Source organism: Oncorhynchus tshawytscha, linkage group LG09 (assembly GCF_018296145.1).
Source record: "Oncorhynchus tshawytscha isolate Ot180627B linkage group LG09, Otsh_v2.0, whole genome shotgun sequence".
In the NCBI taxonomy this organism is placed as follows: Eukaryota; Metazoa; Chordata; class Actinopteri; order Salmoniformes; family Salmonidae; genus Oncorhynchus; species Oncorhynchus tshawytscha.
In genome coordinates, this window is record NC_056437.1 from 22,160,032 (window position 1) to 22,183,832 (window position 23,801).

General features: G+C 43.5%; 1 protein-coding gene across 2 annotated transcripts; it reads right to left on the reverse strand.

The window, feature by feature from the left end:
* Positions 1–23,750, reverse strand: LOC112257582 (histone-lysine N-methyltransferase SETD1B-A). 2 transcript variants are annotated; one of them, XM_024431254.2, is made up of 18 exons: positions 23,033–23,750; positions 22,482–22,598; positions 20,095–20,249; positions 19,705–19,803; positions 18,988–19,258; positions 16,789–16,910; positions 14,737–15,849; positions 12,270–13,010; positions 6,967–7,146; positions 6,536–6,820; positions 6,289–6,364; positions 5,752–6,174; positions 4,282–5,631; positions 3,928–4,094; positions 3,633–3,758; positions 3,403–3,522; positions 3,130–3,267; positions 1–2,999 (listed from the first exon to the last, which is right to left on the reverse strand). In XM_024431254.2, the coding sequence occupies exons 3-18, from the start codon at positions 20,233–20,235 to the stop codon at positions 2,826–2,828; spliced, it is 5,526 nt and encodes a 1,841-aa protein (XP_024287022.1). In that variant the 5' UTR covers positions 20,236–20,249; positions 22,482–22,598; positions 23,033–23,750; the 3' UTR covers positions 1–2,825. The 2 variants fall into 2 exon arrangements, with proteins under 2 accessions (XP_024287022.1, XP_024287021.1); XM_024431253.2 differs by lacking the exons at positions 22,482–22,598; positions 23,033–23,750 and adding an exon at positions 20,420–22,198.
* Between the last annotated feature and the right edge of the window lie 51 nt (positions 23,751–23,801).

Genomic DNA, 23,801 nt, shown 5'->3' on the forward strand with positions numbered 1-23,801 from the left:
TCGTTTGAAAAAAAAATGCCTTTATTTCCCATTATTCTTTTTCATACATTTTGTGTAATAGACATGAGAAACAGGCTGGTGATTCCACCCTATTCCTATGCCATTTCTGCACCATAATGTTTTTTTCCCATTCTCCACACTGCAAACAAGTTTTCATAGAATTTACAACAGAAAATAAAAATAAAGCTTGACACAAGCTGAAAATACTGCCACCAGCTCCACATTCACCAGCTCTGTCTGACACAGATCTCTCAGAGTTGTATTTCTGTAGCAAATCCCCAGGAACAAAAATATATATATATATATATATATATTCACAGTTAAAGTATTTATATATTTTAAGATTACAAAAGAAATGGGCAGAGAAAATGAAGACGTTTCTACAAGAAACAATCTTTCAAAGGGAAGTGGAGATCTTTTTTTCTGTACAAGATGCACCTTTACTTTAAATAAACAATTCAACCCTTGAACATTTTTTTTTTACAGATTCCTTACTTTTTTTTTTACTGATCCCTGAAAATACAACATTAAATACTCAGTCTTTTTTGTTTAAAAAATAAAAGATGCATCATTACATATTCTCCATGTGTAGAAAAAAAAATGCAGGTCTTCTATACAAGTGATCCTGTACAATATAAACATCACGGTTGTTAAACAAATGTATAAGCTATCCAACTGAATGAGAAGCAATGAATGACTTGGTCTTCAGAGTTCTGATTGGCTAGGAGGGCGTAAGCAGAAGTGCAAGCCTCTAGTGCATTCACAAACATTTATGATTCATGAAACTGAATGACAAGAGACAATAACCACGTGACAAACATACACAAAACAGAAGATTGGAGCTTGGGGTTGTTAGTGTGGTGATGATTTGATAGAGCGAGGTCTGATGAATTGTTTTAGATTGGAAACACTTCTTTCTGTATGGTGAGTAGAATACTGAGCTATTTGTACAGTGAGGGCTGATAAAGCACCATGAGGTGAGGACACCTAAACCGGTCATCAACACCACCAAACAGTGAGGGAAAACAACACACATTCATGTTACACAATACACATTCACACAGGTGAAAATAGACAGCATTTCATAAGTGCATGCGCATTAACACAGTTGCAAGCGGCAGCTTTCAGAAACACTCTTGCCTTGTAGTCATGAACACCCCAGACGAGTACACATGGATATGGCACATACAATAAACTTCAATTCATAAACTGACTTGTTTTCTAGCCACACCCCATTACAAGGCTTTTGTCAAAGTCTCTATGATGTAAATAATTCCTGTTAATTGCAGTCTGTGTGCTTTCATAGAGAACATTGGAGTTCCATTTAGATAGGTTTCACCTATATTTACTACTATTGTCATGTTGTCATCTTTATAGCGCATTGAATAAATGCTTTTCTCAAGATATAACACTGGAAATGCAGTGGGGATCGGTTTGGTTTCCCGACAGCATTGGATGAGCTTCAGGAAGAAAAGTATGCAAACCTAAAAGTAGTTTGAATCGCTATTCTGTACTGTACAGCTGTACTGATCTGAACCATTTCCTAGGACAGGCAGTCTTTTAAATGGGGAATCTGTTTTCTAACCCTTCTACATGTGAACCTCAACACGCAGTCTGTTGTGGATGGATGTCATGTTGGAGATGAGAAGGCATCATAAAGTCAAAGCATTTCAATAAAATCTGTATACTTCGATCAGCAGTCTCACTGTGCAGTGATAACTAAGTTTGTTATGGAAGGAATTATGTGCCTATGGTCGCTTTTGGAAACACTATACTACATTACAATGTAAAGGTTCAACTGTGTAAATACATTTCTGCGGTACCCATCTTGCGTTCTTTTCCCCATTCACTGTTTCTACAATATGCCCTACAGAGGGCAGCATGTAGTGTTTTTGGGGAAGACAAGACAGTAAGAAGAGTGACAACAGAAATTATGGAAAAACTACTGGAATAAACCTTAATACCATTTGTAAATTTCTAAAAGCATATTCCTTGATTTTGCATAAAGTAACAGACAGCAGCATACTCTATATTATTTGCTGGTATGAGCAGGTGTGGATTCATCTCCAGTGATATCCACGTTTGTGAATTGATAACCATTACGTAGCTTAAATGATAAATGTTTTCTGCATTTACTATAAAAACAAAGGGGTGTTAAGCAAGTGAAGGCATCCACGCAGGCTTCTCCTTGGGCAGCAAACCCATTTCTCAGGGCCCCAATCCTACTTCCTGTCTGTGCCACTATGACCACCACATGGTGAAAATAGTGTCGTCTCCCGTGGGGAGGCTGTGTCCCTCACACAGCGACAAGTGTTTTCAATGTCAACAGTATCAATGAGCAGCTTAATGTAGGTGTTTGTGTGTGTGTGTGTGTGGGGGGGGTTACATACCATGTGGTCTCCATAAAGCTTATGAAAAGACTAGGTAAAACTGTACAAGCTAAGACCAGAAAGGGGGAACCATGCTGAATGGAAGAGGGACAATTAAGAGTGCTGCACCAGGAAGCCAGATGGTACAGCATTGTGAAAATTCAAGGGTCACTGGGAGACTATTAGAAAACCCATGTTTAGTTCTGTTTTAAAGAGCACCTGGAATCGTAAACAATCTTGAGTTAATATCTGTGCGTATAAAAAGAGTCCCAGACAGGTAGCTGCACTGTAGCCAGACGATGGGTTAGTTTTCATCCCTGGTTCTTCCACCACTCCTCTTCTGTCCGTGTGTATTTAGCATGGCGTCTCTGTGTGTGTGTCCAGGAAATGGGGACAACGTTTGTTGGGACAGTGCTTGTTGTTTTACCGGAGTTTCCCCTTGGCCAGGGACTAACGTTAGTTCAACGTTCCCCTACAGTTCTCTGCCCCACACAAGCAGGGGATCTTCTCATCCTCGATGGGGAACTTGTAATCGTAGGTGATCTCCTCGTTGACATTGATGGGTTGTCGGGAGTAGATGACAATCTTTTTCTGTGACTCCACTGTGATCACCTTGGCGTAGCAGTTGGGCTGAGAAGAACAACACAGTGGTGTTAGCATCCATGTGTTTGCTAGCCTAGCACTGTGAAACTGGGTCGATTCATTGACATGGACTTGATTACGATTTGCTCCAGCTCTTGAGAGGAGAAGTGACACTTACATTGCAGCTGTGGTTGATGAAGCGCGCGAAGTTGCCACACTTGGTAGCGTCTATGATGGTGTCATGGTCCACACGGAACATGTAGCTGCTTCCGATGCCCTCGTCCTCGTAACGCTTCTCCCTCATGTCAGCAATCACCTAGACACAGGATTGGATGGGTTTATAACACTCACCTGTATGGCATGATGTTTTGCAGCCAGCACAAAGTGCATGTTAGTGGTGTTGGATCATTTGTAGAATGCTTCCCATCTGTACATAACCTGTTCTACTCACCTGTCTGATGTTCTGCCCCACATACTCAATCACCATCTCATCAGCAGCAATTGGCTCCATTGCGAACAAGCCCCAGTCGTGGATGTGCGACTTACAGAACCGAATCTTCTTCTTACGGAACTGGGGAAGAGTGTTAAAAAGAACAAATTGAAGTGACACAGTATTGCATTGACACACGTACAGTGTAAAATAACAGTAGTTGTGTATGGGTTGTGTTTGGCCTTGGGTACCTTCAGCTGGTTAAACTTGAGCAGGTCGCTGTCACAGCTGAAAGAGGACAGCAGGCGGCGCTGTTCAGACCTCCGCTCAGAGCCAGCTCTGGTGGAGACTAGGGGCTGTGCGGGAATACTCATGCCCTGCAGAGAGAGAGATGGAGGAAGGGAGAGAAAGAGATGAGCTTCTACTCCACAAGCTCCTACTTCACCTTAAGACAAACACAGACCCATCAAGACACAAACAGATGAACAGAGACACCATTGATGATTTGAACTCAAGCCCACCAGCCCACTGTCTGCTAAAACCCACCTGCATGTCTACAGGCCCCTCCTCCAGTAGGTGCTTGTTGCTGTTGAGGTATTTGATCTTGTCCTTCTTGTCAATCTTGTAGTAGCCCTCGCTACGGGCACAGCCAGTCATGTGATCCCTCATGCCATCATCCCTCCTCTTCCTCTTCACCGCCGGGATGTTGGTAGGTACAGGAGGAGTCAAGGGAATAAAAAGGCTTTTGGAGAAGGTAAGACCTTGTGTTGGCAAAACCATAAGCAAGCATTTCTAATTTACTACTTTTTAAAATGCATGATGACTGAGCAAAACTAAAAGACCAGTAACAAAGGGACACTAAAGGAACAGCACTTAGTAACGGCCAGTAGTAAAGGATATGAGGGTGCTGGACCCACAGCGTGTCGTTGAGCCAGTCGTTTCCGTTGTCCTGCTGCAGCATCTTGTCGTAGGTGACCTGCAGGTGCCGGATGTCCTCCTCATCGATGCCATCGTTCCAGATGTCGTACAGGATGGTCATCTCCTCAAACTCTGAGCGAGGAGAGTAGTGGGGCCACGGTGGTGTGGTCACAGGGGAGTGGCTGGCCAGCAGTAGCTCTTCCCACCCTCGCCGCACCTTACGGGCAGGCTTCTGCAAGTGCCCCTCTTCTTCATAGGGGAGGAACTGGTCGTCAGGGGGCAAAACCACATGCAGCTTTGTCTCCCCTTCCCTGAAGTCCAGGCCCACCGTGGATGAGTCTAGCCCAGCGCGGCTGGGGATGTCAGGAAGAGCGGCTGCAGCATCCATGTCAGAGAACTCTCTGAGCTGGGCATCATGAGGCAACGATCGGGGCATGGAGGTGGGAGTCACCAAGAGCTCCATAAACTCAGTCTGAGGAAAGGTCAGTGCTGCAGCCTTTTTACTCTTGGGTCGCCCAGGCTTCCTCTTAGGTGGGGTTGCGTCAGGGGGCACGGGGAGGTCTAAGACTGGGACAGCAGGCAGGTCTTTTGGCACGCTGGTTAAGGCCTCTCCCTGGAAAGAGTCGGGGGGCAGGGTCTGGTTGGCCAGGGTGCTGAGTGGAGGCTCCTTGAACAGTGGGCTTTCTGAAGAGGCTTTCCAGTGGATGGGCAGGCCAACAGCCAGGGCTGTGGGGTCTGGGAAGACAGGAGTGAAGGTCAGATCTCTGCCGGGGGTTCGGGGAATACCTGCACTCAGGACAGGAGACTGGGCAGGGTAGGAGAAGGGGCTGCCGGATACGCGGGGAGAGCTGAGGCTGGCCAGGCTGCTGCCAGTCAGAGGAGCATCACTGTCAGGTGTGACGGGCACATTCTCTGTGCTATTCTGGGACTTATCCAGGCCCCTTGCCCGGACCATCAGGTCCCTGCCAGGAGTGCGGGGCACATCCTCGTCTGTGGGCAGCCTGGCCCGAAATGGGAGGGGGAGGTCCGGCAGGGGGCCGGGAGGAGGCAGCAGGAGGGAGTGGCCCTCCATGGCCGGGGTAGGGGGAAGGTGCATAAATGGGACTACTAGGGATCTAGGGAGGGCTGTGTTGGGCTCCAGGGATGCAGGAGCTCCTCTACCTGGCGTACAGGGGAGATCCTCGTCCTCTGTGTGGGCCTTGGGTCGAGTGTCCTGGTCGCTGTCAGCCAGGGAGCCTGTTGGTGTGGGCGGCCGCAGGTTAGTAACATCGTCCTGGGGATCCATCTTAAATACAGGGATGGCGACTCCCAGGTCAATGTCTAGCTCCTCAGCTGAAAGACAACCAACATGCCAAGACAAACTGTCAGTTAAAAGCAATATGCAGTGCAACATCTGAAATGGAAACTGAAACATGAAGCTTCTGTGGTTAGGTAATAGGAGAGGGTTAAGACCTGGGACTCCTTTGGGTGAAGGGGGCCGGAGATCCTCCAGGCTGGTCCGGCCAGGCTCCGCTGCCTCCTCCCCCTCACTGAGGGCTCTGTGGTTGGGCTTGAGCTTCAGCCCCTCCCTAGGCCTCTGGTCCTCATCTAAACCAGCCAGCTCTGAGGGCTCGTCCTCTGGGGGAGGAACTAGGGGCGTGCTGGGGGCCTTGGGCTCCACCTCCACCTCCTGCTCAGATGAGGACGCCGAAGAGGAGGAGGACGAAGAAGTCCGAACACGGTCCTCGTCTTTATCCGGTAAACTCTCCACATCTACCGCCACCTCCTCCTCCTCTTCCTCCTCTGCCTCCTCCTCTGAACTGGAATCATATTCGGAGGAGTCCCCAGTCGCAGAGGAGTCAGAGTCGACTTTAGAGGATGCAGAACTGGCAAGTTCTGAAGTTAGTGAGGAGGAGAAAGAAACACAAAGATAGGACAATTACAGAGGCAGCGTTTACACACAGAGAACCAAATAACTAACTACGGTCATTGCAATCAGCGTGTATTTACCCTCATCCGACGACTCAGATGATTCACCGTCACTGGATGAGGCAGCCTCATCTTCGTCCTCATCCTCTTCACTCTCCTGCAAGGTTCAATTCCAGAGGTTAAAAGCTCTTATTAAAAAAATGGTTCTACAGTATGATGCCTCAGGTTGCCTTCTCCCAATGAGATGAAGCACCTGTTGAAGGTTGTAGTGGTCAACACTTCATCCCCCATTCTAGGCCATTTTTAGGTAATTTGACTGACAGCTCACCTTGGCCGATGACAACCTGTCAGAGACCTCCGTCTCGTCAGGCTCCTCCTCCCTGTCGGAGAGGGACTCCTCCTTTCCAGAGGTCTCTACCTTCTCCTCTCCCTCACTGTCCAGCTCCAGTGGCCGGGCATGTCGTCTCCGAGAAGCTGCGCTGTCCTCGTCCACCCTGGCCACATCTTCTGGGAGCTCTGCTATGTCCTCAAGCTCATCATCCACCGGCGTGGAGGGCCGCACTCGCTTAGTGTCCCCAGTGGAGGCAGCATCAGGAGGGTCCTTCCTCTTCACCTGAACACACACAAACACATTAATAATCTCTCCCATGGATTTGTGGCAAATGCACTTTGCCAAACATAAAATTATATAACTATTTTCCAAAGTAACAGAGATCTTTAGACATATTCTTAGTCAATCCTAAAAGTGTCTGGAGGTACCTTGAAGGAGGGCAGGCGGATGGCTCCTCGGAGGCCGATGCCCAGGCCCATACCCTCGTAGCCAAGGCCCTCACCCTTGTTCCAGTTCTCCAGTAGACTGGAGCCCATGGTCTCTTTGGGCTTGGGCTTCTCCTTCTCCTCCTCCTTTCCCTCACCAGCCTTCACCGGGGTCAGGGACACCTGGAGGATGAACAACAACATGGACTCATATGAAAGCAAGTTAGATATCTGGCTCAATAATGCAGGAGAATCCTTGGCTAGAAAAGTCATGTCATGACAATTAAATTGTCATCCAGAGCTGGTGAAATAGCAAAGTAAAACTTCTGACAACCTAGCCAGTTAACACAGCATTGTCCTTTGCACTCAAATATTTCATTCATTTCAATTAACCAAACTATAAATATATCGCTCTGATATGCCTACCTCGTTTTCACCAGTGTCCATCATTTCAACACATTCAAATAAATCTTCACTCATTATCTAGCTAGTGTGCATTCAACTTCACGGTTAAATTCAAGGTTATCTGAGCTTTTCTTATTTAAAACATTCCAGGAGTTTTAAATGAGGCCTTTCTCCAAAACATTCTTTTGTATCCAAGCAACAATGGCCACATTCTACCATTAGCATAAAGTTTTAGGGAGATACAGTATATTTTAGGTAACCCAAAGTTTACAGGCCCATTGAGAGCATCCTGTCGGGCTGTGTCACCGCCTGGTATGGCAAATGCAACGCCCGCAAACTTAGGGCTCTCCAGAGGGTGGTGCGGTCTGCCTAACGCATTACCGGAGACACACTGTCTGCCCTCTAGGACACCTACAGCACCCGATGTCACAGGAAGGCCAAAAAGATCATCAAGGACATCAACCTCCCGAGCCACGGCCTATTCACCCCGCTAGAATCCAGAAGGCGAGGTCAGTACAGGTGCATCAAAGCTGGGACCGAGAGACTGAAAAACAGCTTCTAGCTCAAGGCCATCCGACTGTTGAATAACCATCACTAGCCGGCCTCCACCCGGTATCCTGCCCTGAACTTAATCACTGTTGCTAACCGGATACCACCCAGTTACTTAACCCTGCTGCCCTATGTACATAGACATGAAACACTGGTCACTTTACTTATGTTTACATTCTGTTTTACTCATTTCATATGTATATACTGTATTTTAGTCAATGCCATATTATTTAACTATTGCTGTATATATACACTATTCTGTCCTACGTATTCTACAGATATACAGTTTAAGTTGGAAGTTTACATAAACTAGTTTTAATGACTCCAACCTAAGTGTTTCAACCACTCCACGCATTTCTTCTTAACAAACTATAGTTTTGGCAAGTCGATCAGGACATCTACTTTGTGCATGTAATTTTTCCAACAATTGCTTACAGACAAATTATTTCACTTATAAGTTGACTGTGCCTTTAAACAGCTTGGAAAATTCCAGAAAATTATGTCATGGCTTCTGATAGGCTAATTGACATCATTTGAGTCAATTGGAGGTGTAGCTGTGGATTTATTTCAAAGCCTACCTTCAAACTCAGTGACCATTTGCTTGACATCATGGGAAAATCAAAAGAAAAATGTAGACCTCCACAAGTCTGGTTCATCCTTGGGAGCAATTTCTAAAGGCCGGAAGGTACCACCTTCATCTGTACAAACAATAGTACGCAAGTATAAACACCATGGGACCACACAGCCGTCATACCACTCAGGAAGGAGACGCGTTCTGTCTCCTAGGGATGAACGTACTTTGGTGCGAAAAGTGCAAATCAATCCCAGAACAACAGCAAATGACCTTGTGAAGATGCTGGAGGAAGCAGGTACAAAAGTATCTATATCCACAGTAAAACGAGTCCTATATCGACATAACCTGAAAGGCCGCTCAGCAAGGAAGAAGCCACTGCTCCAAATCTGCAATAAAAAAGCCAAACTACGGTTTGCAACTGCACATGGGGTCAAATATCGTACTTTTTGGAGAAATATCCTCTGGTCTGATGAAACAAAAATAGAACTGTTTGGCCATAATGACCATTGTTATGTCTAGAGGAAACAGTGGTATGCTTGCAAGCCGAAGAACACCATCCCCAACTGTGAAGCACGGAGGTGGCAGCATCATGTTGTGGGGATGCTTTGCTGCAGAGGGACTGGTGCACTTCACAAAAGAGATGGCATCATGAGGAGGGCAAATTATGTGGATATATTGAAGCAACATCTCAAGACATCAGTCAAGAAGTTAAAGCTTGGTCGCAAATTGGTCTTCCAAATGGACAATGACCCCAAGCATACTTCCAAAGTTGTTGCAAAATGGGTTAAGGACAACAAAGGCAAGGTATTAGAGTGGCCATCACAAAGCCCTGACCTCAATCCAATAGAAAATTTGTAGGAAGAACTGAAAAAGTGTGTGCGAGCAAGGAGGCCTACACACCTGACTCAGTTACACCAGCTCTGTCAGGAGGAATGGGCCAAAATTCACCCAACTTATTATGAGAAGCTTGTGGAAGGCTACGTGAAATGTTTGACCCAAGTTAAACAATTTAAAGGCAATGCTACCAAATACTAATTGAGTGTATGTAAACTTCTGACCCACTGGGAATGTGATAAAATAAATAAAAGCTGAAATAAATCACTCTACTATTATTCTAACATTTCACATTCTTAAAATAAAGTGGTGATCCTAACTGACCAAAAACAGGGATTTTTTTACTAGGATTACATTTCAGGAATTGAGTTGAAACTGAGTTTAAATATATTTGGCTAAGGTGTATGTAAACTTCCAATTTCAACTGTAGTAAATATTCTATACATCCCATCACATACAGTTTCTTTATTTATACTATTTTCTACATTGTAGAACAATACCCTGACTACACCGCTCACATCATGTGAGCGAGCGTTGCAAAATTAATGTAGAAATCTATAGTATTCAATTATTGCACCCACACTGCTCGCGAGTGTCTGCATTGCCAAGGGCTAAAATAGAAGTCAGCTCTATTTGTGACGCAGATCGCGGTACAAGTCCTGCCTCTCCCATCTCCTCATTGGTATATAGAAGCAGATACCCACGTGCCATCTCCTCATTGGTTATACCCACGTGGTTGATTGAAAGATGAACTGTGTTGTCGGTCGTGGTGGTAATACTATGAAAGTTTAGATGCCAATAAGTTGCCATATAAGTTCAAAGAAGAAAAGTCTGGAAGGAGGAGAGATGACTAGAAACAATTTGGTTGACCGTTTTGTGTGTGGATTCATTGTCGGAGAAGAGGACCTTGTGCATTTCAGGTAAAATAACACCTCAATGTTCATATCCCAGGACAAATTAGCTAGCAACAGCAACCTAGCTAAATAGGACAAATTAGCTAGGAAGTGCAAGCTAACTAGCTAAATTGCCATAATGTTTAATACTTTTCGACCTGTCCCCAAATTAATGTAATTGGTTCAGAGTTTGTTTTGATATTTTAACCTGTGGGTCGTGATCGCATTTGGTGTGGGGGGACAACATAAATGTATACACGATGGCGCACAGCCGGTTTGGGTTCCGTGTAATAGTGAAGACATCAAAACTATGAAATAACATATATGGAATCATGTAGTAACCAAAAAAGTTAAACAAATCAAAATGTATTTTATATTCTTCAAATAGGCACCCTTTGCCTTGATGACAGCTTTGCACACTCTTTGCATTCTGTCAACCAGCTTCATGAGATAGACACCTGGAATGCATTACAATTAACAGGTGTTCCTTCTTAAAAGTTCATTTGTGGAATTTCTTTCCTTCTTACTGCGTTTGAGCCAATCAGTTATGTTGTGACAAGGTAGGGGGGTATACAGAAGATAGCCTTATTTGGCAAAAGACCAAGTCCATATTATGGCATGAACAGCTCAAATAAGCAAAGAGAAACGACAGTCCATCATTACTTTAAGACATGAAGGTCAGTCAATACAGAACATTTCAAGAACTTTGAAAGTTTCTTCAAGTGCAGTCGCAAAAACCATCAAGCGCTATGATGAAACTGGCTTCTCATGAGGACCACCACAGGAATGGAAGACCCAGAGTTACCTCTGCTGCAGAGGATAAATTCATTAGATTTACCAACCTCGGAAATTGCAGCCCAAATAAATGCTTCAGAGTTCAAGTAACAGATACATCGAAATATCAACTGTTCAGAGGAGACTGTGTGAACCAGGCCCTTCATGGTTGATTTGCTGCAAAGAAACACCTACTAAAGGACACCAATAAAATGAAGAGACTTGTTTTGGGCCAAGAAACACAAGCAATGGACATTAGACCAGTGGAAATTTTTTACTTTGGTCTGGAGTCCAAATTGGAGATTTTTGGTTCCAACCATGTTTTTGTGTGACACGATGTGGGTGAACGGATGATCTCCACATGTGTATTTCCCACCGTAAAGCATGGATAAGGTGTTATTGTGTGGCGGTGCTTTGCTGGTGACCCTGTCTGCGATTTATTTAGAATTCAAGGCACACTTAACCAGCATGGTTACCACAGCATTCTGCAGCGATATGCCATCCCATCTGGTTTGCGCTTAGTGGGACTATCATTAGTTTTTCAACAGGACGATGACCCAACACACCTCCAGGCTGTATGAGGGCTATTTGACCAAGAAGGATAGTGATGGAGTGCTGCATTAGATGACCTGGCCTCCATAATCACCCGACCTCACCCAATTGAGATGGTTTGGGATGAGCTGGACCGCAGAGTGAAGCAAAAGCAGCCAACAAGTGCTCAGCATATGGGAACTCCTTTAAGACTGTTGGAAAAGCATTCCAGGTGAAGCTAGTTGAGAGAACATCAAGAGTGTGCAAAGCTGTCATCAAGGCAAAGGGTGGCTACTTTGAAGAATCTAAAATATATTTTGATTTGTTTTGGTTACAACATGATTCCTTATGTGTTACTTCATAGTTTTGATGTCTTCACTATTATTCTACAATGTCGAAAATATCAAAAATAAAGAAAAACCCTTGAATGAGTAGGTGTGTTCAAACTTTTGACTGGTACTGTGTATATATTTATACTCCGGACTCCAACATTGCTCATCCTAATATTTATATATTTATTCATTCCATTCTTGTCAGCATTGTTAGATATTACTGCACTGTTGGAGCTAGGAACGTAAGCATTTCGCTACACCCGTAATAACATCTGCTAAATATGTGCATGCAACAAAAAAATTGGATTCGATTTGTGCTTCATGAAATATTCCACATAATATCAGAATTGAGAAACACGCTCACATGAGACTGAAGTGAGACAAGATAGGAGCTTGCTTTGAAGAATGACTCACCTTGGCTGAGTGTTCTTTCTTATCCCACCACTCGTCAAAGGCCCTAAAGGCCACCACCTCCACCATCTTACGGTTGAGGTCCCTCTTCATGATGGCCTTCAGCTCCTTGACGATGACCAGCAGCACCCCTTCCACGGTGGCCTTATGAGGGTCTTCCTTAGCCTCGTAGCCCGGTGGAGGAACGGCAGGGTTGAACTTGGGCATGCTGGGGTGGGGCCAGAGTTGCTGCCTGTGGCCCCCTGCACTGGCAGCTGGGGTGCTACTCATTGACAAGGGTGGGTAGGGACCCCCAAACTGCATGGCTGCTGACCCGGCTGCAGCCGCCCCTCCTGCGGTCATGAAGTGTGGGTAGGGGTAGGGACCCCGGGTCTGGGCCATGCGACTCAGCATTTGGGTCTGCATCTGGAAGGACATGTGAACGCTGCCCCACTGAGGCAGGCAGCTCATCAGCTCCATCTGCATCATAGGCACCATGCCATGGGGGTAGAGGTGAGGCAGCATGGGGTGTGGAACTCCAGGTGCCAGGTGTGGACCTGGGACAGCAGAGAGGTGGTGTGGAAGACCGAAGCCCGCTTGAGGGGGTAGAGGGGGGAAGCCGGGGGGTGGGAGAGGCATGGACTGCATGGGGGACACAGCAGAGTTGACCACAATTCCCTTGACACAGTCGCCACCGTGCGTGGGCGTGCCTGGCATGTCGTCCTCGTCCGAGATCTCCATGTCTTCCCCAGAGGACTGATGGCTCTGTGTGGGAGAGAGAGGACCAGGTGTCAGGACACTACATGACTTGAGTCATATAGGAAGCATCCACATAATAAGCAAAGGTTCTAGCTTCTCTACAAATCCCTATAATATCATAATAAATAGCAAACTCTGCCAGCCTCTTCTTTAAATTCCAAAACACAGGCTGTCTAACACTAACCTTGATATTAGTGTCTAAAAAGGCACTACTAGAATTTAGCAGCATGTAGTTATTTCCTAATCTTTCAAATCATGAACAGTTAATTACACTTGGCCGATGTAGGCAGTCATTGTAAATAAGAATTTGCTCTTAATTGACTTGCTTAATTGACTTTGAAATTACAAAAATAATAATTATTATTATTTGAAGGATGAGCCAAGTCTAAATACGTTCAGCCCAAGTGTTAGTACAAGTATAATCAAATATATACATGATTCTTGGCTACAAAAAAACACAACTGCTGATTTAATGTTCTTGAATAGCTGTGTGAAACTAACACAAAAAACTATATCGCAGACAACCAGGTTATGGTCATAGATTCAGTAACAACTTAGCTTTCATTGATAAATCATATCTGGGTGGCAATGAAATCAGGATTCATAAAACAATCAAAACCACAAAGACTGAAAAAGCCTGGGGAGCAGCCTGTGTGTGCCAAACTGCCCATATTATTGAAATGTTTGCTTTGTGATAACATAAAATATACAGGGATGTGAGCCGATCCTGATTGTCAGGCCCAACAGAACCAGGAAGTGGTGAGTTGAGTGTTGAATGGAGCTAACAGCCACCCTGGTAACTCCTCCCATTGAGTGTTAGAAAGAGGAAGTGAAAGTGTTTTCTGTTCCCCAACAGAAGAATGAGTCAGGTTTCCCAGTCACAGCCCTAGGTGTGGGCCTCCTATTATCAGGGCACGGGCTAGTTACAAAAAGTGAGTAGTACCAAACATGAGGAAAATAACCATTTACACATCAACAGAAGAGTTACTTCCAAAAGTATTTTTTTTAAATCAAATATTATTTGAAACGACAGAGGTAGCCTATTATGCCCTAAAATTGTACTGCCACTTACTCGGCCTGTCAAATTGATCTGGGGTCAGGTTAAAACCTTTGCTTGATGTTTCTCTGACGCATGTCCCCAGTTTGGAGTTTTGGATGAAATTTGTTATCGTGCCAGGTAGAGAATTAACTAGCAACTATGAGCTTTGAATCTATTGCAAAATGATTAATACATGGCTTGCAAACACAAAGCCATTCAAACAGGAAGACCATGGAAACAAATGTCAAAGTACATGACGAGTGTATAAAGTGTATATCTTTATGAGGCAACTAGTTCTGATGGCAGGGGGAAAACACTAATGTTCTGTGTCACTCACGGTATGTTGTTGATAACTTCACCAAGTTTGGAACAGACCCATAAAAACTGTCACTGTTTTGGTCACTGTTTGCTGTGAAACCAGAATAAACCATTTCCTCTTGTAGTATACAGACAGAAGAATGAAACAAAAGGGAAAGTGTAGGCTTACTATCAGACACCGAAGCCTGTTTACTTCCGGTGCCCCCTCTGTAGCTGCCAAATAGATCCGGCTGCAAGCAGACTCTCCACAGCAATACTACTAATGTGGCCAATAACGTGTCATGTATGGAATGGAGTATCTGTTCCCCCGTTTCCATCTTCCACTTTTTAAACATAGCATCTACCCAAAGTAAGGATGATACTGTTGGTTCTTACCTCCATTTTGTCTGTGGGTGTGTGGTTTCCGAGGCGACCATCCTTCAAGTCACTGGCGTTCTTCCCATGGAGATGGTCTGGAGAGCTGACTCCCTTGAGGAGCGAGCCTGTTACAAGGATGGGCTCCTCATCATCGGAGTCAGGCAGGGGCGTGGGGCTGACGTCCTCCAGGCCTGTGCTAGAGGGTCGAGAGGTGTGGGTGCCCCCATAAGGAGGGATGGGGGACAACTGAGAGGAAGAGGAGGAGATGGGGCTGCAGACCATACGCACATCAGTGTCTGATGAGTCGCCTCCAGGAAGGAAAGGAAGCTTTGTCCTTTTCTCCTTCAGAAGCATCTCAATACGAGAGTCCAGGCTATTTCGCTCTGACTCCAGGGTGGGAGTGCCAGGGGAGGGGGGGCAGTGCTTTGGTGTCAGGGCAGGGGGTGTGCTGGGGTGGGCCTTGGGTTCAGGTGGGGGTTCTGGAATGGGTGGAGTAGCTGGCTTGTTCTTGACTGGCTTGAAGTCAGTGGCAGGGGCCATGGAGGGCCTCCGGTACTCTGCCTCCCGCTGGACAGACTGGTGGAACGGAGATTCTGAGGGGGGGAACGCAGGGGGCATTGGGGCCTGCTGGTAGGGGGAAAAGGCAGACTTAAAGCTGGCACTGGTAGGGGGAGGTGGTGTGTGGGCAAAGGATGAGGCAGAGGGAGGGGGTTCAGGTGGGGTAGGTTGGTGCTGCTTGAAGGCAGACTGTTCAGAGTTGCCTCGGTAGGAGGAGGATCCTGATCCCCCAGTGCCATGGACATAACGCCTCTCCGGTCTCCGGTTATAGGCATCCTGGAACTTGCTCTCGTGTCTGCGAGACTTGTAGCCTCCAGAGCCTTCGGCCCGGCTAGACTGATAGGCTGGGGTGGCCTGCCTGCTGGAATAGTTGGAGTCCTGAGAGAAGGGTGTACTGGTCTGGCGTGGGGTGTGAGGGGTGCCCTGGGACTGCGGAGTGTCTTGCCTTAGGCTAGAGTAGGCCGTATCCTGGGACAGAGGGGTGGTGTTGGAGGCGGTGCTGCTGGGGGTCACTATGCCTCCCACTGCAGCAGACGAGCTGCTTTCAGAGAGCCGGCGCAGGGGCTCACAGGCCTGGGGAGGGACACACCAAACTCTGCTTAGGAAACACACTCACAGAAGGCACTTCATACATTCAACTGCTGAAACCTATATAACATCCATCAGCATGGCTACATTGCCCATTTAATGTCACAATCAAGTTCAGGCTTTAAAAGGAAAATAATGCAACCTCATGCATCTTGAGCACACAGCAACTGTTATGATTTAACCTAATTAACAGGCCAATAATTATATCTAAAGATGTAGGGTCAGATTGTAGTTTTTCCCAATATGCATTCATTCAAACCGCTGAAGACAGCCGATTATTGCTTGCAGGAGAAGTTGTGCAGTAAGGCTATGGCTCAAAGGCAGGCTTACAACAGCTCTGCCCCTTTCCTTTGCAGGCAGGCAGAGGTTCTAGACAACATTCCTTCCTGGGCCCCATTTTACCACCTGCTGCACTAATAAACTGGATTAGAGATAAGGGTGTCAGCTTATATTGGCTGGGGGTCACAGAGACTCACTGGAGTACAGCACAGTAACAATGATTCAGGAATGGGGCAACATTTTTCACCAAACAAACCTTTGAAGCTGGAAAAACTACTGACTTAACTATGTCTTCATCTGAAATACCTTTCTGATGACATACAATAAACTCATACTGGCTGGTCTGCAGTTGACTATGGGACACTTTTCATTTTCAATAATGCAAAGCTCCTTAAAGCTGAGAGAACCAGGCTTATGCGCAGAACTTTACAATCTGTTCAAGGTACTAGGCCAGGGCCTTGGCTATCAGTTGGCCCTGCAGAAAGACTAGTTATGCAAACATGAAAAGGTAAATCAAATAGAATGTTCAGACAAATTAAACACGCTTACCTTTCCTGCGATCCTGTTTTGGAACACTTGCAAATTGTCCCAAATACAACATAACATAGTGCTGCTAAACATCTAACATAAAAGTGGTGGTCTTACCAGAAGAGCCTCTGCAAGGCTACGAGGGGACACTTGTCTGGCCTCCTCTCCTCCCACTGGAAGTGTCCGAGGGGTGAAGGTGCCATTCAACAGTAGCTGGAAGTACCTAAGGCGATTCTCACCTGGATGGATAAGGTTAAGATATGGTTCAATAAGTGAAAAAAAAATGTTTTTCTCAGTAGCCTTAGCAACTAGACTCATAGTAAATGCAAATCCGGGGCACTAAAATTTGTATGATATGGTTGTGTGAAATTTGTGGATGTCCATCATTCATTTCGTATGATACTTACTGTATGTTAAGAACATAGAGAATGATAGAGGTCTCTAGTGGCCAAAAAGCAGTATTTGCATGGGCAGCGCAATGGAGAGCGTCCACTATTTTAATGTAGTCAATTGGGTGGGACTCCCAACTTCATTGGCTGATCCCTCTTGGTGACCATGTTGGATTCATGTCCAACTGGGTCATCAGGCAGGATCAGCCAATTGTGAAGAAAATGTACGACTTCAAAATGGAGATTGCCTCAATGGCACTGCCCATGCTGTCACAGAAGCAATAATGAATTATAATTCATATATGTTACAAATTCCAATTTGTATGATGTTACAAATGCAATTCGTACAATATGTTACGAATTTGCAATACGTATGGTATGTTACAAATTCCAACTTGTTGTGGCTAACGTTAGCTAGGTGGCTAACATGCAGGTGCAAAGTAATAAGTAGTTGCAAAGTTGCTAATTAGCTCAAATACTAATGTTGTCGGTGATGAGGTTCAAACACGCAACCTTTGGGTTGCTAGACCTTCACATTTTACACCCAACCCCCTCCTTTCATTTTTGCCTTAAGTAACCTCCTGTCTTATGTAACCATACCAAAAGTAACATATTATACTAATTTGAGTGTCCTGGATTTTCATTTACTGTTATGTCTAGTCTATGAGACCAGGCTGACCTTAGAGGTGTGTAAGAACATCATCATTCACAGCAATAAATACACAATAATGTGTGGTATATCATTAAATATCAAATAAAATACAACTTGAAAACAGAATGAGGAGTTTCTGCATGTGGAGTTTTCCACAAGGCAGATGTTCTAGTGACATTTCATTTGAATTGTACATTTAAAATCGGCATATGGTAAATCAATGTCAACGATATATGCGTACTATTGCAGGCAGGTGAAATTATAATGATAAATTGGTACTCAGTAAGCCTTAGATTTTCTGCTTGATCTCCAGCCTCTCATTATATAGGCTACCAGTTTAAATTAAATGCGGCAATGAGCACTTTCCCTATGACCCTCTGCTGATGTAAGAGGAACCACTGTCTATTTAAGAGATTAAGAGAATAGTGGTGCTTTCAAGACAATTAGGAACTCATGAGGTCAGTGATCTTCAGGTCGGAAAGTCAGAGCTCTAGAAAGATGACCATTCACAAAACGATTTTTCCCAGGTCGAGTTCGTTTTCACCCCCAGAGTTCCCAGTTGTCGTGAACGCACTGATGTTGGAAATTTCCGAGTTCCCAATTATTTTGAACAGGGCAAAAAAACTTACAGCGTCATGATACGAGTAAATTCTAAATATGATAAACGATATTCCATTTAGCCGGGTAAATAGGCGAAAGTCCTTCATTACTGATGTTAATGGCTACAGACAAATATATTAACATGGTAAAATGCAGCCAACGTCAACAAGTAAAATATTGTTTAATGATAGGCTGAAATATATATTTCGGCTATAAAGTTGCTTTAGAATTAGTTTAAAAAATCCTAAGTAATTCAAGCATAATTGTATTATAGGCGTTTATTACAGGCACATAAATAATTAAACAGCTATAACTAATTCAATGATGACTGCCATAATTGAATATAAATCAAATAAACCAAACGAAACTGCGTTTTATCTTTATTCATTTCGGAAAATACCGTTCTGTAGTTTGCACACGCTATTGATGCTCGTGGGCTCGTGGGTAAATCGCACTTACATTCATTTGAAAGTGCTCTGGTTACCAAGCAACCACCGTAAACGTAGGCTATACACGTGACTAAATGTTGTCCTCCAAAAATGTAATTAGTGACGTTTTAAAAATAAAATATCAAGTTTTCACGTATGCATAAATGTTGTTTCTACAACTGAGAATGAATTGCACATTATTTATAAATACTCACATATATATATAGCCCATGTAACGATGTATTACCTTTGGGATCCAGCTCCAGGTGGATGATGTTGCCCATAACTGACGTGTTATGAAGAGTCTGGACAGCATCTTTGGCTGCTTTTACAGTTCCAAAAACAACTTTGGCTATTCCTAAATGCTTTTTGTTCTTCGGATTGTATAGAATTTCCACCTCTTCTATGTCTCCAAATTTCTTGCACATGTCAGTCAAAAAACCTTCTCTGATGTTATCGTTCAGCCTCGCAAACGTCACCTCCTTGGGAGGCACGCGGCCGATGTAACATTCATCAATCTGGAGAAAGAAAATAGTTACATTAAATTATGAATGTTACATTTATTTAGACTACAGTACATTTGTCCAGTAGCCGTTGAAACCTGAATTCCAGGCTGCAATGTGACCAACAAACATTTTTTTTCACGTAGCCTATGCCCGATTAAATATAATATTTTTGGACATCTGCAGTTTACATTTTGAGAAACCAAATAACCACGATAGAATAGTCTTGACATACAACATCCAAAATGTGTTCATGCTGTAAGGGATAATAGCTTAGCATGTGTTGCCTGTCTGTAGAACTACATCCTAAATAAAAAGCATGACACTTCCATCAACAATGTCGAGGGGGTGTGTCAGGCTACTTAAAACTTCGGAACCTTAGAAAAGGCTATAGCCCCAAAACATAAAAAGCATGGCACATTTTGTTAAGATCTGAGAGGGGGTGTGACTGATTACCCTACCTTAAACTTCGGAACTGGGAGATCCGTCTCCTTGTACTTCGTCCATAGACGACCGATTCTCGGGTCTCGGACGATATCCACTGGTGGCATCCCAGGGTTCTGTAGAACGATAAAATGTAACTATTCCAGAAGTTCTGACAAGCAGGAAGAATATGACGCGCCGATTGCCGATATGTCAAGACGGGGTTTACACCAGACACCACTACAGTCATGAAAAAGGTTAGAGTTGATTTGAATTGCTTGGATAAACCTTTGACTGCGTTTAACGACGGGATAGTGACACTTCTGATGCACTGTGTCATGTGCAGAAAGTAACGTATCAATCGTGAGGCAAACACTGCAACAATGTAGCTAAGTGTTTCTCTTTTCGAATACGGATGTATAACTTACGGGCATGTTAAAAGTCGTTCCATCATAGCGATACAATTTGTGCGATCCCTTTTTCAACGCTGGGTCAATAATCAACTTGTAACTTCTACAATGGTGACTTCGTTTCTCCCCCGAACTGCAAACGGGATGGTGGTTGTCCATGCCGTTTGCCAAACCTGTGTAGAAATGTCAAGAAGATGAGAACAACATAGACTTGCGCACAAACACTCGTTAGGTTACATTGTAGCGATAGCTTTGCAAATACTATGAGGAAAACGGGGATTACAAGCGTATCCCAGTTACAGAAACAGACATTACAGAGGAAGGAAAAAAAGAGCAAGCTTACTTGAACTCTGCTTTCTGCCATGGTCTTCGTTTAGTCTGTTTCTTTCCCCTGGCTTGGACATGTTTTGTCCGATCGAACTTTATTTTAATAATCAAACGGCGAGATAATTTATCTTACTGATTACATTACATGATTCAAAGAATACTGCCTCCCTTTTTGCGAGCCAACACATATTGTGCCTCCAGTCTGGGGTTTCTGTCTCTCTCACAATAGTATTGAGCTTCGCTACCCCTCATACCATTCGCACTTTCGATTTGAGGTTCTTTACATATGCGTACATTTTGTAATATTATTGGACCATTTTAAACACACAACACATTCATAAATAAAGATATGTATTGCATTTAAATGTAAATATTAGAAGTTGTTGTATAGTGTATTTTTAGTTCGCACATTGGGCATGAAATAAGTGTTGAATCTACCGCCTACTTTTACTCAAAGAGCAAACAAGATGGACATAGGTCGATGCAAGTTCTGTCTAAGCACAGATCTAGGGTCATTATAACGTTTTAATTCCTGATTGAAAACGTTAGCCTTAGGATAGTAAACCTGACCCTAGAGCTGTGTTTATGGGCAATTCTCAGGAAATATGTTGGGTCTGTTTACAATATATTACATAAATAAAACATAAATTAAATACATTTTGAGACTATAGACTAGGCCTACATTATAACCTATACACACATTGTCTGTAATACCCTTATAATATTCAAAGCCAAATATGGGTACATTTTAAGGTAACTGTTTATTTTAACTGACATGTTTTGCATTGCACTGTTTCATTGTCTTTTTGATATTTTGTGTTATGTTGGCTGAGGAGATGTGCCATCCATTGCTTGATATTTTTGCAGTGCTTGGGCAATTGGCTGGTTAACGTTAGCAGTTCCACCGGCCAATCAGAGTGAAGCACCATTTTAGCTTCTGCTATTAGAGGCACGGCTGAGGAATCTTTCAACAGAGAGCAGAGAGAGGGGGCTGGGCGCGCTCTCAGCAGCCATTTTCCTGAAATGGGACTCAATGGCCAATATGGGTTTCCTTTGTTTCAAAAGGGATCTTATACTTTATTTCCACATCTCTTTCTGGACTATGATAAATAACAATGATTCCCCATTGACAGGATGGAGAAGAAGGAAGATAAAATACTGGATGTTATCCCTTTGACATTTTTAACCTTTTTCCTTCTCTGCTTGGAATCCATCTTTGTCCTAACTAGGTCATGGCACACCCATATAAAATTATTTTGGATTCTAAAGTAAAAAGAAACAAGTATAGTGAATAAACAGCTTGTAGTTTGAAGTTGTTATGAAGAAAAGCACAGTAAATGTAAAATGAAATTGTGTAATGGCATTTTGTTGACATTGCACTGTAAATGGCCATGTATGATTTATAGCATGTGTAAGTTAAACTGTGTTACCTTTTGTATATGTAGGAAATGTGAACTTATTGTTATTAAAGTATCACTATACTGTTATTTTTATTGACTTGGTCATTTTGGAGTAATGGTGTCCGTAGAATTGTTAACTCTCTTCAATACATTCATTTGCATACTGTTTTAACTATATCCATCAGAGGCTAAGTATATTTGCTCATCTAATGTCAGCACATAAAGCAGGCCAGAGAGCAAATGGCCTTTAGCAAAACTGCTGAATCATTTATAACTGGAAATTGGCTGTTGGTACTCAAACTAACCCCCTTTACTTGTTCTACATTAAAGAGTGTTTGCTTCTCATCTTTCACATGGTACACCATCTAGTTACACAACAGAGACGTTTAATACCATGAAGGTCAGTAAGTATTCTTCTTTCAAATGATGGCTTGTGCACTGTGTCAAATTATGCATGTTTTGTAATAGCTCATAGTAAGCAGTAGGCTATACATTTGGGCAATAGACAGAACAAATGTGAGGGTATAATGTACTTGATGTTGCTTCATGGGCATATTTATATTTCTATAGAATTCCAGACACAATCCTACACTTATTGGTATCCTCAAAGGCTCACTACATAGACATTGAATCCAACTGGAAGCAGATGAAAAATGAAACTCTAATGAAAATATTTACCTTAACATTGTGAGGAAATACATTTATCAGGCCTAAATGCAGGGGGAAATTGAACATTCTTATTCCCATCTTCGGATCCTCTTATAGTGGTTTAAAGGATGAGTGGGGATGCAACTCCTAAAAAGGAAGAAAACAATTAGCCCAAAACTATGTCTATTGAAGGCTTTTGACTTAGTCTTGACTGCTATTTGACCAAGGAATAACAAATGCTGAAAATCTTCAAGCAGCATCAGTAACTGCAGTATGCAAACCAGCTCCCCTCTCTCTTCCTGATGACAGGATTGCAGTTAAATACCCCACCCTCGAATTTAAGATATCAAAAATAAACCTAAACGACATAACCTACTGCCATGGAAATCTTGTCATTTAAAGGTAATGGAGTTTGATCTGTCTCAATGTATTAGTTCTAAACAACAGTAATGTTACATTTGATTGTTTTAGGACAGGTTCACCAAAGAGGGATTTGCCTAAATTGATCTCATTAACAACTATTATATTGTAACATTAAATTGTGAAATGTTGTTGGAATTAGATGCTAATAATAAACTTACAGTTAATTAAAACATGTAATCCAAGAGAAAGATGTCTTATAGGGAACAAATGCTTTTAGGGGTAAAATTAATCTGGTAGACCTCTCATTGCTCCCCCTTGTCCAAAAACGACCTTTCATATGTACTTTCGTTTAATGGCTTCTGTCTGCTGTTGTTCTCAATTTCAAAATGGCTTCTTCACAGACAAAGGAGATCACTGTGTGTTGGTTAAGTTGCTTCGCCATTGCTGGGCGAGGTAGTCATTCGCAAGAAAGAGCTGCAGTTTCCCCACACACAGGTCTCTGTTTGCACACTGGAAATGTATCAATGGTGCGCAAGAAATATAACTTAAATTGGTGTGTTTGTAAAAGTGTAGGCTACAGCAAAATTGAAACGACAGAGCGAAGAAGCATGGCACATTCAGTCCAATCGTCTAGTTGCAGGGCTACAGTTGATAGACTTTAAACGGGTTTGGCAAACATCAGTAATCTGAGGATCTGGCCAGTTGCCAAATGTATGAGAGAACTGCACCCACACAGCCATATAAGGTCAGAAGAAACGATTTCGAACAGTGCTGTATTTCTTCCAGGATACTCAAAGGGGATTTCAGACTTCTTCGTACTCTGTCTCCCCTTCAAGATAATGATTCGATGTTGTATTTCGAGGTGTTGATCAACTACACACGAAGATTTTAGGAGATGTCATACAAGCAAGATGTAATCCACCCTATAGGTAAAGGAGAAAATAGGAACAAACCTGTCTCTGTGTGTACACTGTATGTATGTTTTCC

Bases quoted from the DNA above. Each gene is read 5' to 3' on its own strand.
- LOC112257582 (XM_024431253.2), bottom strand. From the start codon at position 20,480: ATGTCCAAGCCAGGGGAAAGAAACAGACTAAACGAAGACCATGGCAGA. The intron at 20,250-20,419 runs GTAAGCTTGCTC...ATTTCTACACAG, and splicing joins TGGCAGAAAGCAGAGTTCAA to GTTTGGCAAACGGCATGGAC. The intron at 6,365-6,535 runs GTGAGCTGTCAG...TGAACCTTGCAG, and splicing joins ACAGGTTGTCATCGGCCAAG to GAGAGTGAAGAGGATGAGGA.